Source organism: Toxotes jaculatrix, chromosome 7 (genome assembly GCF_017976425.1).
Source record: "Toxotes jaculatrix isolate fToxJac2 chromosome 7, fToxJac2.pri, whole genome shotgun sequence".
Classification (NCBI taxonomy): Eukaryota; Metazoa; Chordata; class Actinopteri; family Toxotidae; genus Toxotes; species Toxotes jaculatrix.
The window spans coordinates 7462180-7475584 of record NC_054400.1 but is presented as its reverse complement, the minus strand read 5'-3'; the positions used below and the strand labels follow the sequence as shown (position 1 = coordinate 7475584).

The 13405-nt window shown below is 41.1% G+C and overlaps 1 protein-coding gene across 1 annotated transcript; it reads left to right on the top strand.

The window, feature by feature from the left end:
- The first annotated feature begins 2370 nt into the window (after positions 1–2370).
- snx18a (sorting nexin 18a) lies at positions 2371–13196 on the top strand. The gene is made up of 2 exons (XM_041041799.1): positions 2371–4224; positions 12260–13196. The coding sequence occupies exons 1-2, from the start codon at positions 2691–2693 to the stop codon at positions 12511–12513; spliced, it is 1788 nt and encodes a 595-aa protein (XP_040897733.1). The 5' UTR covers positions 2371–2690; the 3' UTR covers positions 12514–13196.
- The last annotated feature ends 209 nt before the right edge of the window (positions 13197–13405 follow it).

Genomic DNA, 13405 nt, shown 5'->3' with positions numbered 1-13405 from the left:
TCTTCTTCTCTGTTCTTTTATTCTTATCATTAACATTATTTTTACCCAATGTGAAGAATTCACATACCTCTCTGAAAAAAGTAAAAAAAAACAGCCACAAGGGGGCAGTATCTACCAAAGTAAAGGGCACATAATCAGCGTTGACCTTGTTGTGTCCAGTATTCATCTTTACAAAAGGAAATGGTTTGCTTATGTAACAGAATGGCAACAAAGCACACAGTGAGTGTTAGGTTGTGCATATTTATCACTGTGTAGACAAAAAGAACGACGGCCTCAAATCATAATATACAAGCACAAAATCAGTTAATGTAACATTTGGGTTTTTTTAGTCTACATCAAAATAAAAAAATAAAACATCCAGTCTAGCATTAGTGTTAGTGTTACTCTTGTTTCTTGAATTACAACAAGTTTGACACTAGAGAGTTAAGGTAATTGGAAGCCAACAATTTATGCAGATAGTCTATATATTTTAATATTACCAACTAAAAGTAAAAAAAAAAAAATTAGAACAGTTTTAGAGCTTTCTTGGGAAATTTTTGAGAAGCACAGGGTGTAAAAGCCCATGAAATAGCATATTGACTGTGAGACGCTGAAACTATTCATTTAAAGCAATAGTTATGAGTCAGTTAGCAGCTCCATAAGGTAGGTTTCATTGCAGTTTTTATAGACTATAAGCCATGGAGCTGTTGAAGTAAGCTGCATCCTTACTGCACAATTAGATCATTAAAATTAAGGTCTAAACTGTCCCATATGAGTGATAAAATAAAATGTTATCAGTAAGAGGATCTTGGGCAAAGTTACAGTCACCTTCATTCTGTAATCACTAGTTCATGTTCTTTGAAGCTATACATTTGAACAGCACCTTCAGTGTATCTCATCAATAGACAATTCCAGCCAGAACAGATGACGAGGCCACTTCTCCTGTTTTATTGTGTTTTTATTGTGCTCATGTTTTATGTTTAAATGCTGACTTGCTGTGCCAAGAATTTCCTCCTGTGGGGACAATCAAGATCTGAACTGAACCGTATTCTTTTGAAAAGTAATTATTTGCCAGGTATAACAAACTCACATCCACCACACACACAATCGAGGATTATTGCAGGGTGAAGACATTTAGCCATTTATGTCTAGGACAAAATATCTGCCTGTTTAGATCAACTGATGTATTCATGTATTCTTAGATTAGTGAATTATTAATCATTGATTAAATTACACCTGATTTAAAAACAGACATACAGTAAGGGACTCTGCCACTCAGTCCTGAACTAAGAATGATATGAGCGTTGAGTATGTGAACCAGTCAGCATGATGTCAGGGTTTTTTAGAGGACATTCCTTTCAGATGATGGAAGACGATAAAAAGTTGGCAACATCCCAGATTAACCTGACATCTAATCAACATCAGTTGGATTCTCATCTTAAATTGACAGGACAGATGTGGCTTCTGGCTTCATGACTTTGAATAGCATGTTGGGCTCAAGTGATGCCTAAAACTGTGAAAATTCCACAGTTCTTGATTTAAAGCTCACATTTATTTATTTATTTGCCAGGAGATGTTTTTTCAATTCATGATGTACATATTGTATAACACCCAGTTAAATAAGAACATCAAAGCCTAAAATTCGGTTACCATACTGCACTTTACAGACTTCAAATTTGCACCAAGCAGGCACAGATTAGTCACAAGACACTGAGATACTCAGATTTTTAGCAGCCTAGCAGGCATTTTCAGGAAACCAATTTAAATAAAATATGAAAACTCCATTCAGGGGACTTGGATCCATGACCTGATGCCTCATATGACTACTAAAATAGACTGAGTGGTGAAAGATCTGAAAATGTACTTCGACAGTTGATTTTCAGCAGAAATCCAAATTGTTAGCTGATTCCAGCTTCTGAAATGATTAACTGCTTTTTGTTTTATGTAACCGTAAACGGTATCTGGATTTGGACTGTTGTTTGGACAAAACAAGTGACCAAGTCACCTTTAACTCTGGGAAATTGTGATGGGCATTTTCCACTTTTTCTGATGTTTAATTGACCAAATAATTAATCAGTGTCATCAGATTATTCGACAATGAAAATAATCACCAGCTGCAGCCCTAGTACAGTATATTTCTGCATCAATGCTGTTTTAATGCTGGTCCTTTTTTTTAATAATTTCTTTGCTTGTGGGACACAGGCTGGAAAAGCTGGTCTGGGGTATGTGTTTGGTATGAGGCACTCAACAAGTCATGGCCAGCTTTCTTGTCGCACTCACTCACTGGCGGTTGATTTGTGTTGCCTGGGTGGATTGCAGCATCTTGTAGCTCCGCCCTCGATTATCCAGCCTGGTCGACGTGCGGTTGCTGCGCAGCGCGTGAAGGCAGAAGCGTCCAGCTCGGATCGGAGCGAGGCTGGAGGAGCTCGGGTTAGTGTTGTTGTGGCGGAAAATACCTCCGCTCCAGTTTCGTACACTGCAGCCTCTGCACCGCAGTTTCCTCTCAGGTGTGATCGAGAGTTAGGGTCGCGCAGAAAGGGACAGAAGAAAGGGTTTGCTCAGACTGTGAGAAGTTTGGACGCGGAGTTTCAGGAGCAGTTTCGGCTGGGCTGACTGAGCTAGCCTGGCAGCCCGCTGCGCTTCCCTCCTGCCCCGGCCAGCCTGCCATAAGTTAGTCCGCTGTCCTGCTCTTCTTCCAGCTGTGGTGAATCATGGCGCTCAGAGCCAGAGCGCTGTACGACTTCAACTCTGAAAATCCCGGGGAGGTGTCGGTGAAGGAGAATGAAATCCTAACTTTGTACAGCGAACAGGACATTGAGGGCTGGTTTGAAGGGACGAACAGCAAAGGAGAAAGGGGACTGTTCCCCGCGTCCTACGTGGAGATCCTGAGGAACGACGCCGCCTCCACGTTCAACAACAACAACTGCAGCACATCTGGGGACACTTACCCGGACTCCAGATATGCCAACATCCCATCCGGAGGTTTTGACGGCTCTTACACGCCTCAGAATAAAACAGAGAACTTTTCTAAACCCTCTGCTCCCGGTTTGACCGCGTTCCCAGCCCCTCCACTACAACGACAGCATCCACAGCAGCAGCAGCAGCATACTTATCAGACGACCGGCCAAGTGAGCGATGATGACTGGGACGATGATTGGGATGACAGCTCTACTGTTGCAGATGAGCCAGGCACTGTAGGAGGGCGGTATCACGACTTTGAAGGCAACGGGCCATCCACTTACAGAGTATCAACATCCTCGATGGCGAGAGGCAATGCACAGCAAGCAAAGAGCTCTGCCACGGTCAGTAGAAACCTGAACAGGTTTTCAACCTTTGTGAAGTCAGGAGGAGAGGCGTTTGTGCTCGGGGAAGCATCAGGCTTTGTGAAGGATGGGGATAAGATCTGTGTGGTGATCGGTCAGTATGGTCCCGAGTGGCAGGAGAACCCGTACCCATTCACTTGTGCAATTGATGACCCCACTAAACAGACCAAGTTCAAGGGCATGAAAAGCTACATCTCCTACAAGCTCACACCCACCCACACGCAAAACCCGGTGAACAGGAGGTATAAGCACTTTGACTGGCTCTATGCTCGTCTGGTGGAGAAATTTCCTGTTATCTCAGTGCCACACATCCCGGAGAAGCAGGCCACAGGTCGCTTTGAGGAGGACTTCATCTCTAAGAGGAGGAAAGGCCTCATATGGTGGATGAACCACATGACCAGTCACCCTGTCCTGGCCAGGTGTGATGTTTTCCAGCACTTCCTCACTTGCAACAGCACAGATGAGAAGGCATGGAAGCAGGGTAAGAGGAAGGCTGAGAAGGACGAAATGGTTGGAGCCAACTTCTTCCTCACTATCAGCACTCCAGCGGCTCCGCTCGACTTCCAGGAGGTTGAGAGCAAAATAGATGGATTCAAGACTTTCACCAAAAGGATGGATGACAGCACCATGCAGCTCAATGCCACTGTCAATGAGTTTGCCCGCAAGCAGATCAGTGGCTTTAAGAAGGAGTATCAGAAAGTGGGGATGTCATTCAGGGTGCTCAGTCAAGCCTTTGAAATAGACCAGCAGGTATACTCTACTGGACTCAACCAGGCTATCTCCTTCACTGGGGACGCATATGAAGCTATCGGAGAGTATTTTGCTGAGCAGCCCAGCAAGGATCTCGACCCGATCATGGATTTGTTAGCTCTTTACCAAGGACACTTGGCAAATTACCCAGACATCATCCATGTCCAGAAAGGTAAAGTAACAGCACTGTCACAGATGTTTAAAATACCATTAACTAATGTATCATAGTGTTTAAAACCGCTTTCACAGGAGCCTCTCTGTAGCCAAATAATGTATTTTGATTCATGACATCTGGACACAGATTGTTACCAACTTTGAATGTTTAATAATTCTAGACTATTAAAAACTAATATTGAAAAATCGAATTAAAAGAAGACAATTATAAATTAAAGTACATTAAAATACACACAATTCAAATCCCAGAACAACACCAGGAGACAAATCTCTGCTGAGAAACTAGTCTGCTGAGGTGTCTTGTAGCCCCACTGTTCCAACCAATTTAAAATTCACTGCATTTCCACATATAAAATAAAACAATATTGTACCTGTGGGATAAGATAAACAACATCATTTGTTTCATGCAGTTTTAGTTGTCAGACCTGACGGAAGCAGCAGGCAGCAGGTCAGCTTACAATAATAGTTTATGTCACTTTGCAAAACAAATAAGAAGTGTTTGCATTTGTGAACCGGTTTTCCACTGTTTGTCCCATCTGCTCTATCAAGTGAGAGCAGCCTTTTAGCTGTGTTTCAGCTTCCATCACTGGTGAATTATGACGTAGTAGTGCACCGGAGGTGGAGAATGTCCTACCTGGTTTGTCAATCACACCACTGATGTTAAACAATATTTGGTCATAAATGAGTGTCCACATGTTTCTGAGCCTTTGTACACAAAGTCAGTGTTAGGCTAATCAAGGCCATCCTCCTACATAACCCTAACCCAGTGATTGTTCTCATTGTGTGGCAAAATGTCACGCTCATGAGAAGCAACACTGTTATGCAAGAGGCACAGCACTGTATCACTTGTGTTTAGAGAGAAGCTCTCATTGCTGTTTACCATATGCACTTCCTACTGATGAGGAAGAGAAGATGATAGTCTATAGGAAACACGCAACTCAAACCAAACCGTTCCTCCTCAGGTTCGACCTGATTGACTGCTTTCTGAACGCGTGGGTGTGCCAATATGTGTGCCTTTGAATTTTGATTTACAGTAGTAGGCCTCTGTTCATGTCACATGAAATCTAAATCTTTAAAATCACTGACAATTAGAAATTGAGAATCCTACCTTAAAGCAGTGCCATGTAGAACACCATATAGGATATAGGCCAATATACACTGGCAAGATTAGAGGATGATGTGAACTAATCCTTCTCATTCCATGCATTACGTTCAGTCCCAGTGCTCTACCTTACTAAAATCACATGGCTTTCAGATAGGGAGGGGAACATAATCTAGTATTTTGTTTAAATTAATTAAATAAATTGCCAAAGTGACTTAGCAGAGCTACAACTTAAAAATTTATATTTTTCTGGTGACTTGTGTTAACTCCCCATCTGGCCTATGGAGATCTTGGTTTATCATTTGGGTTCCCTACAAACACTAGACGCCACTTGGGAAACAGAACAGAGTGTGTTTAGGCTGCAGTAGGACACAAACTTTCCAGTCAGCTCAAATCAAGTTTGCCACGTAGGCCCGCACACAGCCCAAATAAGGTGACATAGCCATTTACACAGTCTGGTGTGATAAGCCCAGCCTAATTCCACAGATAAGAAACTCTGATTAGACACCGTACATGGAAGACCTTGCCACAGGCACGATTTTGAGAAAAGGTGACAGAGTGCAGTGAAATAGTGCTTCATCACACTGGGATGCTGGAAACAGAGCTGATGGGAAAGCCAGGGCATGCAGCAGATAAAAGGAGAGCCACGCAATGCATATTGAATCCAAAATTACTTTGATCTCATCTTGTTTTTAATGGACTGAGGCTGTTTATTTTTTTTTTCAAGTCTGGTTGAGCCAGTTTTTTTTTCAGCCTTATTCATTAAGCAAGAGAAGAATCTATTTGTTCTTTATTTTTATTCATAAGAAAAGGAAGAGACAAAAAAAAAAATTAAATTCACTTCAGTTTATTCACTGTTAAATACTAGTATGTAGAAGCAGAGCTACTAGGCCTGTTGTGTCTATATTGTGCCAGTATCTGCAAGAGGCTATAAACATTTATTATACTGCATGGTAGTGGCAGATCCGTTACATTAAATATCCTAAAAGTTCCCTCGTTTGTGACAGCTGAATGGCTGCTTGTTTCTCAGATTGGTTACATGTTCCCAGAGAGTGTTAAATTCAAATACCCACTGCAAAGTCACTTGACGTTCACTCTATGAAGTCTACTTATGTTGTCTACTCACCCTAAGATAATTAGTGCGAAAGGTACCTGGAAGAGTAGGCGGTTTTTAATGGAGCCACAAACACTCATCGCTTAAATTTAACTGACATATCATTGTGTGAAGACAACACTGTGCAGCCTGGAGCTCAAACATACGCCATAGGCCATGTTCATTTTTGAGTTTGGTGTTTTGGCTGGCCCTTTGTCTACCTTTGCCTTTCTCTCAGACTATAATTAAACATTTCCTTTCCATCCCTGTTTACGTTTATACCATCTGTTGCTTGATTTTAATACGCCTTTCCTGATAAACGTCTGAAGGAAATGTCCACAAGTGCTGTTGTACTGTTATAAACTCAGGTTTATTGCTGTCTTCTCCCGGTTTGACACCTGAGGTGAGGCCAGGCTTTTTTTATCATAAACCAAAGTTCACATTTCAGGTCATCACATAGAAACTCACTGGGCCAAGTAGGTCAGCTGGGACTGAAATTATATTGTATCAGTGCACTGGTGGTGTGGTAACCAAGCTTTTAAAGCAGAGAAAGAAATAGTAGCAATGGCAGTGTTAAAAGTGCAGGCTGAGGCTTACCAGCTTGGTCATTATCCCTGTTTAAGAAGCCATCTCTAGCATTGGTTTTGCAGTCATATCAGAGTTGCTCTCTGTAGGTGAAACACATCACAGCATTGCTTATCGGTCTTATCAACAGCTGAATTCTTTTTTTAGCTCCTTATATCTGTCTCATTAGAACCTCAGACTCCAGACAGGTTTTTATTTGTCCCCATGGAAATGACCAGGGAAATGTGAGCTTCCCCACAGTGGAGCATTGAACATCAACCTATTGATCTCTGCCTCTACAGGGACCGCATTAGCCATTAGTGTGCAGCTTGGCAGGGACAATTCTAGCTCATGATGCTGTCACCATATCTAGCTGGGCTTTTTAAACTTATCGAACTGCATGTCCTTTATTTTTGCACCTTTTTTATTTTTGTCCTATCTGACATTGTGGCCTTGACAACATTAATGTTTGCTGTTTCTTCTTATATCTAACTCTTGAGAAAGAGGAAGGGAAGAGAACGGTTTTGTGAATGTTCGCTGTTTACAATCTAAACAGATGGTTAAAGATAGCTCTGCTTTGCCCCACTACTAAAGAAGCAGTATTGAAGCTCAAGAAAGGAGAGGTAGTTTAATATTAAAACGTCTGACAACATACACCACAGTCTATGAATGTTCCAGCAACTTGTGCAGAACTGAAAACACATAGCTCTTTTTTAACACCACCCACATGAATATGGAAATACAACGAGTTACACTGCTGAAATTTGCTGTTCAAACAGTTTGTGATAATATTGATCTTGCCTGCAGTGTCCTGAAGAGGAAATACTTGTTTTGACTTTGGAATCGGGCATATTGTCACTTCATAATAGACCACCACCCACTTCTATAGCAAGTTTACAAATAATGTACACATCTCTTATAAACTTAAGGCAAAGGGGAATGTCCCCACACCTACCTAAGTTGTGTTGGTTTCAAAACCTAATTTAATCAACTTGGCTAAAAGCATAAAATGCATTCAAAACACCATGCAAATAAAAGAACAAATCTACAAAGAGAGGAAAGTAAGGTGAAGCATATCTGGGATTAATTAAGGTTAGGTTTATGAGTAATTAAATTACATGGAAAGCTTTTTGTCTTGACCAACTTTATCCTTGTTTTGACTTTGGTAAATGTGTTTTCTTTCCCCTGTTAAATGTATCTATTCTGCTCATTACTAAAAGCTGTATTTTGTCTGATCTCAGTTTTATCATCACATGAAGTGACAAAACAATGGAAGGCAGGTTAGGGGAAAGCACTGATTTGCAAGGATGTCAGGTCTTCCTGCTGAGTCAGCCTGTCAGCTGACACTCCTGTGCAAACACTGCGGGTCTCGCTGATATATTGTTACAGGTTATTTAAATGTCCTCTAATGCACAAATGGATGACCGAGGTGGTGGAGTGACGAGATGGGGATTGCCGCTGGTTGTTCAGGTCAGAGGCGCGCGGTAGCTTGGTGTTGTGTAACTAGAGATTACGTAAGAGCTGAAGTGGCTGCCTCCAGTGAGCCCAAGAGGGCTCGCTGCCACCTCCATACACTCAGGGAGGATTTCTTCACAAGCATTCATCATTTTTTTGTTTATAGTGTGACTCTGCAGTATCACTCTTGGTGAATCAGGAGCTCTATATCTTGAATGTCCACAGGTGTATATGAACTCAATAGCATCATGTATGTCAAATAGCGTCTAGTATTTTTCTGTCAGTCACTCAGCAGCAGTGACCCTGGAAAGATGGCAGGAGCAGAAGCAACGGTTTGTACAACAAGAGATCAGATACAAAACTGCATTAGTTAATCATTTAAAAAGGGGATCGATTGTGACTTCCACACACTGTTGGTCACTTGCACACAAGTTATTTACAATTTTTCAGACTTATAAATAATAATTGTAAAACAGAAGTTTTAAAAAGAGACTTTCAGAACTAATTTAGTGTTTTTTATGATTGGAGATTTAAGAAAAAATTTCTGTTCAACTTCACAATAGTGATCAAACAATTGGCCGATTAATTGTTTATTGTTGTATTGAAAGACATATTTCAGTCATTATTCAAGACATTTGCTTCTAGTATTTGCTGGTTCCAGTTTTTCATTTTGGGACTTGTTGCTTTTTTTGCCATATATTATGGTAAATTACATATCTGCAGGGTTTAGACTGTTGGCCAGTCAAAACAAGCAATTTGAAGATTTCACCTTGGCCTGTGGGAAATTGTGATGAGCATTTTTCACATTTTTCTTCCGCTTCATAGACTACACAATCAATAAATTGAGAAAATTTTAAGCAGATTAATTTATGAGGAAAATAATATTTGCAGCCCTACTTGACAGACTCTAGTATCTTATTAGTGGTTCCATTTATGTAGCAGGCCTGCAAAGCTTACGTGTGGCAGCTGTGAAGATGATGTTGTCTTGCATATTAGAGTTTGTTGACACCATCTTTTATGACTGAACTCTCGCCTTTCTCATAAAGTATCCATGGTAACAATTATTCCTCCTTAGTCCATTAGTGGGCTTTTAAAATGCAGGAAGCCAGAGACCTTTAAGATACAGTAAACACCTCTGGGATTGGCATTTAAGTCTTTGGACAGCTGTATTTGTTCCCATCTCCCTCTTTTCCACCCCTTCGGTTCCACTGTTATCTTTGTCTCTCTTTCTCTCATGTTCACTCTGTTGTGCATTAGAGGAATTTCAAAGATCTGGGTTAAACTGCAGCTGAGGGAGCTAGAGCCAGAAGGCAAACTGGGCAGATTTGGAAGGAAGGGCAGAGAGATGTCTTTTTGGGGGGATTTTGTCAGCATATTTCTTTGCTCTGAGTGGTGTAATTTATAGCCTTCCTTCAGAGTGTTGTGATTTGTAAAGATAAAGGTAGTCATAAAACATTTTTGAGAACTTTAAGGGTAGACAGAAGCCAGAATAGTGCAGGGTTAGATCAGTAAGCCCTCTGTGGTCTCACATTTCAGGAAAGAAGCAGACTGAATCAGACTTTCAACAGTGTGCTAGTGACTAAGCACACATAACGACTAGAAAATCCCCTTACAGGCTAATACAGGAAGTTTTTTTACATGCCTTTAGCACCTTTACACCCCACCCTAAAGCCACCGCTCGATGGAGGATTACATTGTCTGTCAGCTAGTTATGCCATGTGCAGATTTACACACGTCTTACTACATAGTGTCTGAGTCACTTTGAACAATTGCAACATGCTGTTGGCATATTAAAACATCGTGCATAACCATAGAACGTCAGTGGTGGTTTCTGAATTTTTCAACATATTGAGCTGACCAACGTTTACGCCACATAAACAAGGACAGATCAAATGGATCTACAACAAGTTCAATTTAAAACATCTCAGGGCAAACACTTGGATTATTTTCACGATCAGTTAATCTGATAATTGTTAACTGTCTGGTTCATCAGGTGTCAGAAAATGTCGAAAAATGCCCATCACAATTTTCTAAATGGCAATGACGTCTTCAAATGTCTTGATTTCTATAGCCAACAGTCCAAATCTCAGAGAGGAAGGTACTTGAAACACAGAGAGGGAACAAGTCCACAAGCTGGGTCAAGGAAATGTTGCACTATAGCCTCTGGATTTACCACCTGCAGGTGCTTAGACTAACAGGAGGCAAAGTTTGTTAAAAAAGGGGAAACACTTTGAAGTTCCTCTCTTTGCTCTGTAAGTCAATCATTTTTGACAAGAACCTTGAGAAACAAAAACCATGAAGTTCCTTAAGCAGGCGTACATGTGATGGGCCAAGCCAGTGTGTGGTTGTCCTCTTTTCTTGCAGCTATGACATGCAAACTTTTTTAAGTAGTAAGTTCAGACAGAAGGTCATGTCCTGTCAGTTTCTCTTGCATTTCAACTTAATAGTTATTGCTCATGACATCTCTTTCTTTGCTCGGTCAGAAAATGTCAACAGTTTGAAAAGTCATCTGTCATCAGCTCCTGGTGTTGTGACCCTGCCTTCTGCTCCCATTGAACCATCTGTCTGGAAAGTTGTAGGCTAATTTCATGTTTTGGCACCAGAATGGCTGAGGGCTTGTTCTGCAGCAATCTAAGCTCGGCAGTGTTGCATCTCAGTATAAGCAGCAGCAGTGACACTTGATGTGTGAAAATGGGAGGTTGTAAACCATCAACTCTGTCCTCTTATGCCACAAGAGTCCACCACAGTGACGACAGCAAGCAGCTCTTCCTGGCAGTGTGGTGACTTTGAGCATAGATAATGATTTTACTCTCCGTGTGAGTGTGATATGCTTACTTTCTTTTTTGCAAGGTATAGTTTCTTGTGAGATTTGTAGAAGAAGTACTAGCTGATGTTTTTATGGTTTACTTAAATGCCATTGTAGAGCTTCCTCCCGAAGACAAACACAGAAGTCCAACAGCTGAACTCTGAAAAAGAGATTGAAAAGCATCAATAACCACTATATGACAGCGATGGACATTATCTTTCAAGCAGAGGAGTTGAAATAAGAGAATTGAACATCCCCAGAGAGTGTAAACTTTTTCTTAGTCCCTGATTTCAGACAGATGTAGACACAAGCAAGCTTCTCATTTCTAACGGGCCATGACCGTGACATCAGCATTAAAGAATAGCTAAATCTTACAAAACAGACTTGTTCGTATTTAGTAGGCAGTTGCCCATGTTAATATCATGTCCTTGGAAGTGGCAACAATCTTAGTAGATGGTATCAAACTGCCGGCAAAATCCCCTTAAAAGGTTGTTTTATAAAAGGCTTTGAAGTGACACAATGTAATAGATATTTTTAGAGTCAGGCCCCTTCGCATTTTCTAACTATAGACCCACATGTGGCTCTGGTTCTCAGGGAGTTTGGAACAAACTGTTCATGCCAAAAGTCTTCAAACTATTTTTGGTAATTTCCCTGAAGTGATAGATTCACTGTCAAGTTGTGCTCTTGACTTTTATGAGACAAGAATATATCAGATTATTAATTAACTTTCCAGTTAAAGAGTCTAAAGTCTGTCGTTTGACAAGTTTAAGTTTAAGGAAATAAGGTCTGTCTTAAGGAAGGAACATTATCAAAAGTGGGGCATTCTTTTGTGCTTTTGATTAAAATAGCACCTGAATGATTTCCTCTATGGTTGAACATTGATAAATAAATGGGATGGGTGTTTTTCTATTTGTAGAACATTCACCGTCATGGAGCACTTTAAAGAAAAGATAAACATAATTATAAAAAAGACATCTTGATCTAAATTCCTGCTCTATTTCACCTCCAAACAGGAGCCCTGACGAAGGTGAAAGAGAGCCAGAAGCATGTGGAGGAGGGCAAGATGGACGGGGCACAGGCAGAAGGCATCAACGAGCGCTGCAACATCATCTCCTGTGCCACGCTGGCTGAGATCCAGCACTTCCACCAGATCCGTGTGCGTGACTTCAAGGCACAGATGCAGCACTACCTACAGCAGCAGATTTCCTTCTTTCAAAAAATCACAGGCAAGCTAGAGGAGGCCCTGAAGAAATACGACAATGCATAATGGATCACTTGTCTCAGCCTGTTGGTCTAGACCTTGGTGATCAATGGCCATGCACCTCTCTCTAAGTCAGCCAGTGGAGTTTTGGCGAGCAACAGCCAGCACCACATACTGCTGAATGCTGTTCATCCAGCAGAGAGGGACATTCAAAGAGATTATGCTCCAGTAATGATGAAATTTCAACCAAATCCAGGTTTCTGTGTGTGTTGGCCACATTGTTTGGGGACTGGGTGTCCTTATTTAAGAGAGGATGTGTAATTTAATGAAGTTAGGCTAACGTAATACAAACAAAGGTCTTATGCCTTTAGATTTCATGAGAACCATCATAATGATGGTGCAACACTTGTTCCCGTGCATGGGTGAATTAAATCTAATCAATGTTATGACTTGCAGAGAGAGAGCCTCGTATCAGCTGATGCCTACCCGATGAAGGAGGTCATATATCAAGAGATCTTAGCCTTACAACACAGTTTTTAACTGACTGTTTTTAAGTGACTGCCACTCCAGGAGCAGCTATGCTTCAGTGGCTAACACACTGCCTTCTGGAAACACTCAAGCCCTTCCTGCTATCTCACTCTTTGGACAAACAGGACGAAATGTTTACAGCCTCCTCGCTGAGCAGCCGCTGTCACCACTGTCTCGCTGTGCCTTCTGATTAAGTCTCTCTGGTCGTTTTTGTTACTAGCTACTAAAAAAAAAAGCTTTATATACTGTATATGTTGAAATATATTCTATTTGTTTTTACAGAGCTACAAATTTTGCAGTCTTTGGAAAAAAAAAAGGTCACTGTGAGGGCAGCGTCTTTTATGGGAGATAATATTGTTCAGTTGTGCCGTTGTTTGCCTCAGTGGCTCCAGGATTGATTTTCAACACTCACAGTGTAACAAAATCAGGA